Source organism: Penaeus vannamei, chromosome 13, assembly GCF_042767895.1.
Source record: "Penaeus vannamei isolate JL-2024 chromosome 13, ASM4276789v1, whole genome shotgun sequence".
NCBI lineage: Eukaryota > Metazoa > Arthropoda > Malacostraca > Decapoda > Penaeidae > Penaeus > Penaeus vannamei.
Window position 1 is genome coordinate 7,890,932 of NC_091561.1, and position 6,976 is coordinate 7,897,907.

The 6,976-nt window shown below is 36.3% G+C and overlaps 1 protein-coding gene across 3 annotated transcripts in view; it reads left to right on the forward strand.

Moving 5' to 3' along the window:
• The window catches only part of Mvb12 (multivesicular body subunit 12-like Mvb12), a 19,714-nt gene extending 12,986 nt beyond the window's left edge, over positions 1-6,728 (forward strand). For all 3 annotated transcript variants that reach the window (XM_027366665.2, XM_027366667.2, XM_027366666.2), the window contains exons 6-7: positions 336-448; positions 2,444-6,728. In XM_027366665.2, coding sequence (XP_027222466.1) covers positions 336-448; positions 2,444-2,500 — 170 coding nt within the window. In that variant the 3' untranslated portion in view covers positions 2,501-6,728. The remainder of the gene's footprint in view (positions 1-335; positions 449-2,443) is intronic.
• Positions 6,729-6,976: the final 248 nt, after the last annotated feature.

Below are 6,976 nucleotides of genomic sequence, written 5' to 3' on the forward strand. Positions count from 1 at the left end.
GGTGTTCATGCGCACCTGGCCTTTGTGCTGCATGCCTAGGATATTGCCACTTACATAACCCAACGGGCCATACTTTGTCATGTGAGGGCCAATGAGATTCCAACAGCTAATGCAAAGACAAATGGAATTAATTTTATGAATTACATCTTTCCTGCTGATATATTTTGTTGTGTGTGAAAATTATATTTATAATGATGGGTAATATAGTTGTTTAGCTTTATTGTTACTAGAAATATATATATATTATATTGTATTGTATTATATTATATTATATTATACACTATTATATACTATTATGCAAGAGACTAATAGGCTTTCTTTTCTAAATTTTCCAGCATTGTTTGGTGTACCCTTTATTCTCAACAAGAAATATGTGAACTCAGATGACAGTGCCATGGAAACACTCCCTGTAGTCAACAAAAAGAGTAGACAACAGATTGAAGACGAGGTGAGAGAAAAAGCTGATAATATGTGTCTTGACTATTATTCAGATTCACTGTGTGATTTTAGCAAAATATTTCACGTACATTTTCTTTATAAATGTATATAGTATTTTCTCTGTGTACTGTTGTGTTGGTGGGCACATGCATCATATTTCCTTCGAGAGTTATTAGATGGAGTAAAGTAAGTAGAATTATTACACATCCTTTGCTGGGAAGAGAAAGGATATCAATAACTTATGTCCTCCCATCTTCATCAGAAATGAGGTGTAAGGTATAAGATCTCTGTCTGCCCTCCTTTTAAAGTTTGGTCTCACTCTGTTGTAAATTAGATTTTGATTTTAGATTGCAACTATGGTTCAGGTGCCTGTGAATTTGTTGTGGGGAGGTGGCTTTTATAAAAGGATTGATGATAAAGGTACATTTTGTTTATTGTTAGTAGAAATATGTGCATCGTTTTACCATTTCTTTGTCATCTTTAGCTTTAGGTTACTGTTTAACAATGTAAAAAAATATCTGTTCAGGATGGCAATAAAAGTCTACAGTTTCCACCTTTAGATAAAAACTGTAATGCTGTATCCAAATTTAGGAATGAAAGGAGTAGTTTATTTGATTGCATTCTTGGACCAATGGGTATATGTTCCCACTTTTGCCCATGCTTCAGATGACACTATGCAACTTCCAAACAATAACCTAGCATACCTTTTGGCAAACTACCTCACACTTTACTAACCATCAGCCCAATGTAAGTATGGTTTATGCTCCCTTAATTAGCTTTTATCTTTATGCTTTCAAGAACCTTCAGTGCGATCTTCATCTTCTGCAGCTGTGGACAGGCAAAACTGCATGATTTTTTTTCTTGACTTCCACTTCCTCCTGTTCCTCCTGCTCATCCCCTTCCCTTTGCCCTTCCTCTTCCTTTCCCCATCTTCACCCCCATCCCCTTCCTCTTCCACCTTTTCCAATTCTTCCTTCTACTTCTCCTCTTCTCTCCCCTTTTCCTCCTCCTCCTCTTCCTTTGCCTACTTCACCTCCTCTGTCTGCTTTCTCCTTCCTCCCTACTTCTTCTCCTCCTCCTCCTCCTCCTCCTCCTCCTCCTCCTCCTCCTCCTCCTCCTTCTCCACCTCTCCCTACTTCTCCTCCTCCTCCACCTCTCCCTACTTCTCCACCTCCTCCACCTCACCCTATCTCCTCCTCCACCTCTCCCTACTTCTCCTCCTCCTCCACCTCTCCCTACTTCTCCTCCTCCTCCTCCTCCTCCTCCTCCTCCTCCTCCTCCTCCTCTCCCTACTACTCCTCCTCCTGTTCTCCCTACTTCTTCTCCTCCTGTTCTCCCTATTTCTTCTCCTCCTGTTCTCCCTACTTCTGCTCCTCCTGTTCTCCCTACTTCTCCTCCTCCTGTTTTCCCTACTTCTCCTCCTCCTGTTCTCCCTACTTCTACTTCTTTTCCTTCTCCTCCTTTTCCTCTTCTTTGCTTCCTCGGTTTCCTCCATTTCCATCTCTGTCCTTTTACCATTCCTTCTTTTCCTCCTCCTCCTCCTCCTCTTTCTTTTCCTGCTCCTCCTTCTCTTCCTTCTTTTCCTCCTCCTCCTCCTCTTCCTTCTTTCCCTCCTCCTCCTCCTCTTCCTTCTTTCCCTCCTCCTCCTCCTCTTCCTTCTTTTCCTCCACCTCCTTCTTTTCCTTCTCCTCCTCCACCTTCTTTTCCTCCTCCTCTTTTATCATTTACTTTTTTTGGCAAGAGATGTTAGTATGGTATATATTTTAAATCATTGAGTTTAGTGCACATTAATTATTTTGGTGAATATTATGTCTAGTTGTAGTGCATTCACAGTCTAAAGGGCAAGGGAAAATAATATGTTGCAGAATTCTTTCTGTGATTTGAATTAATGTTATAATCCAATTAATATTATGATTAGGAAGAATGATCCTTCTGTTCTGTGTTCTTTTCATAAAGATTTGTGTCTTTAAGATTTGTTTAGTAATATAAGATGTTTATTTTCCAGTACTACTACAGCTTCACCCTTGAACAAGACATTGTGCAGCGGCCATCGGCAACATGAGCAAGAATAGTTTCTGTGTCTTCGTCTTTTTATTTCTTTCTGTGAGCTTTTCCTCTGCTCTTTTTATCATACTGTGTGATCCAATATAGGGAAGGCTCATAATTTTATATAGTTTACTGTAATGTTTGTAATGTTTTGAAGGTACCTTTCAGTGCTCATTATCTCTTAATCATCTAACTTGCCTTCTGTTATTGTTAACAGTTATAAGATGTAATGCCATAGTTACTACCACCTTCACTCATTTTTCTTGTGGTTGATATTCTAGACTTCTCCCAAAGCCCCTCTACCTTTCATTCTCACCCTACCAGAAGGGATATCACTGCCAGTCTCAAACAAGTCGGCAAGGGAGCCAAGATGCTTACATGGAGTTGAGCTTTTTCTTTTCTCTCTCTCCCTCTTTCATTTTAGAAAGTTGGAGAGATAACAGAAGTAATGGATTGATCATAAGAACATTATAATTTGCCAGAAATTATGAACACATTAATTAGAAGTTACAAGATATGCGCGCACACACACAGACACACACACACACACACACACACACACACACACACACACACACACAGACAGACACAGACACACACACACACACACACACACACACACACACACACACACACACACACACACACACACACACACACACACACACACACACACACACACACATGCGCACACGCTCACACACACAGACACGCACACAGACACGCGCACAGACACGCGCACAGACACGCGCACAGACACGCACACATACACGCACGCACACACACACACACACACACACACACACACACACACACACACACACACACACACACACACACACACACACACACACACACACACACACACACACACACACTTATACACTTACACACTCACACAATTCATATATACATATAGAAGTACTAACATACAAACATACATACAAATTGTACTTATCTCCAGTTACGAAATGAGTTCCTAATCTGTTAGCAAGTACGGCATGTTACTACATTATCAATATATTAATGCTCCTAATAGTGTAACAGGTTACAAACTGCTCCTTTTATAGACCATACTTTTCATTGTATTGAAATGAATTACCTAAATTTATACTCTTGTGTTGTTAATTGTAAATTCATTTTTATATCTCTGCTTAATCATTTTGATGATTAAGTGCTAATTATTAGATTAATTTCAGCATAATGTGTTGATTGCTGGTAACAGTATCTTGTTAAAGAAAAAAAAGATTATTGTTTCTGTAACACTTGGAGCATAAGTAAAGCAAGTAAAGGGACTTTAAAGGCTACAGACTGAGGTTTCTTTTAACTTTGAATTCCTGGTCGAGGAAAAGATGGACTGTCTGAGAATGTTTTTTATCCATAATTATTTACTTATTCTCAGGTATTATTATTATTTTTTTTTTATTATTTTTTTTTTTTCATTTTAATGTTTTAGTGTTTAACTGCTGAGAAATCATCACAAAATTCAAGATTGGTTTCCAGGTGGTACTGGAACATTTCCATGTATTCATTATCAGACATTGTTTTTGTGAAGATTCACCAGCAAGATGATGCACAAACTGATTAGGGATCATTATGTATTGCCATTTTTGACCAAACGTATTAGCTTCATGCTTGCTTTAAATACCTTATGTTTTATAACTGATTACTTTATAGTAATCAGTTTTAATCCCCCACAGAAGTTTGTAAGACAGGCAGCACACCTTGATATTTACATAGTTTATAAGCAGTTATTCACTATCTGTTTCCTTTATTCATTTCCTGTTGACATACCTTGTCATGGCAAAACACATGAAGTATGAGTCAAGCCAGTGTTTTCTTTGTAAAGCATTGACTATGTAATGGAATCCTCACCCTGTATAAATAATGACAGGTAATTTTACTTTTCACTGCAGCTGTATACCTACTCATTTTCTCTCATTTTTGTTTAACTTCAATATTGAAACTTTGAAATGCCATACAATCCAGTGTTCCTCCAGTCTTGGAATAAATTAGATAGGTAATCTTAAAGTATTGCTTAGCATAGTATATTTTATACATGCTGTTATCCATTTTTAAACTATCTATAAGGTATATAAGTTATATCAAGCAATTTTGTGCCTCTGATATGTTGAAATAGTATGTACAGTGCATTCAAAATGAAGCATCAGTGACACAATCAAAGGCTCAGAATTGCTTTCCCAGTGACAGAATTCTCCCATCACGACCTTCTCGATATATCCAACCCTCGTTCAGATATACAGTCCCAACCTTTTACCCTTGTACAGGTTTCCTGTTTTATTTACCATAATCAAAAGATATGAAAAACTGAAAACTAAAATTTGGATGCATTGCAAGCATTTTTTTTCTTCTGTAAACGCAATTCTGGATGTAGTATTGGGATGCCAAAACTTAGTGCTTGCCAAAGGAATTGTATGGAACTTGTATGACCATAAATAACTTACATGTCTGTACAATCTAAAATGCATATAAAGGCTTTCAATATTTGTACTAATTGTCAGTTGAAAGAATGCCTGAGGAAGTACAAGTTGGTCAAGAAAAAGACTAGGAGCAGATTATAATGTATTATGTTAATTTGTCATTATTAGACAGGTGCTGTCTTCTGTATGGAAATTCCTCTGTTATTTTATTCATGAGTATTTTATTTAGTGAAATATTCTTGAAAATATTGAGTTTGCCTTCATATTGGCAAATTATTTTGCTAGTGCAATTACTATTACTTACATTATTGCAGAGTAATTGAATGATGATAATGTTCAAATTTACATTGTGTATGCTTAAAATATCTAAAATGGGATTAGGTGCTTTGTTTTTAGAATATGGTGATATGACAATATGCAAATGGCAATACAAGTGGATTTTTGTGTCAGAAATGCTGAGTTCAGGCTAGTCTTACTAATTTACTCAGAATGATGGCATCAGGCAGATGCAGCAATGAATCTATATGATTACCATAGTAGAAGCTGGGCAAGACCTACTTATCGTTATATGTTATGTTTCTTGTATATTTCTAAATGCTTTATCATTATAATATGCTACACAAACCACCAGACATCTCTTCACCTTTCCTTCCCACATATGCCAATTGATGAATAGCAAGTGCAAATATATGTTGCTGAAAATATTCTAATGTGGGTATTTTGTTTGTTCTGTTTAATATAGGGCATTTATATAAATTTTTTGTCTTGTTGATTATGCAAATGATTTTTTTCAAAGATGCTGTAAACTGTTACATAGGTAATCAGGTTATAGTGAGTTTTTTTTTTTTTTTTATACAAATCACAGATTATGAATGTTGCATTATGTTGAAGGATCCTATGTAATATAGGACCTATATTGCCTTTGATAATCAGTTAAAAATTCAATATAACATTGGCTTTGTGTTTAATATTGTTTAAATATGCTGATATTTGCATTGGTGATTGATAGGGTTGGCAAGGTAATTAGTAATTTAATCCACAGGATATCAGGGTGTTTAGGTCACATTCTGTATGGTCCAAGCTACTAGTAATGGCAGTCAGATATGAAATGTACATAAACTGTTACAATCCCTGAGAACCAGTACCTAAGTTTTGTATCCTAACCTTAGGCAATATATCCTAGAATATATTGGGAATATACTTTGGCAGCATTTTATTTGAAACTTGTTTGTTTTTCCTGTACTCTACTTACAAGTGCTTTAGGTTCCGAGTGCCCAAGTGTGTAACCTCTGCCCTTGATTTGCAGTTGTATAGTGTAATGCATATATTTACCTAGGAAACAGTGTGTCAGTTTCACCTTTCAGATTCGAATGTGATAGTCTTTTAAGTTTTATGAATGTCTAGGATTACATTTATACCAAATTTAGTTTTCACTTGTATTTGTGATCAGTTTTAAACAATAATTTTTACTTCATAAATGTAAGTTGAGTCTCAGTCATTTTAGCTAAAATCAGATTTAATTTTCATATTTATGAAGTGCATTGCTTTGATTATATGTAAGCCAGTCATTTTGATTTAAGAAAACTAATTATTATTGCTGTTATTTATGTGGGATTTCTTTCTGCAGTAAAAAATGTCAAGAAAAAATATTAATATATGGATACTTCACCCATGTTCATGTGTTGAAGATGGCATATCCTTTGTTGGATGATATGACTTAAGATAATTTTTTGAAGTAGGTAACTTTACTACAGTATTGTAAACCCAGTGTACATAAAATGTAAATAAAAACCTCATATGATATGTGATGTGTTTTTATACATGAAAGACCCTCCCAATCCCTTGCTAATTGTCAGGGGGGGGGGGCTTAGGAGATGGTGACTGAGGCCCAAGGTAGGGGACCACCCTACCTGCTGAATGCTTTGTGTTAGTCATGGATGACCTCCGGGAACCATGGGCACATTTATTGACAACTCCATCCATTCTATATCATACACCCAGGTCATTACTCACCCTTCAGAATGCACCTCTCTCCCAACATTCATTATGTA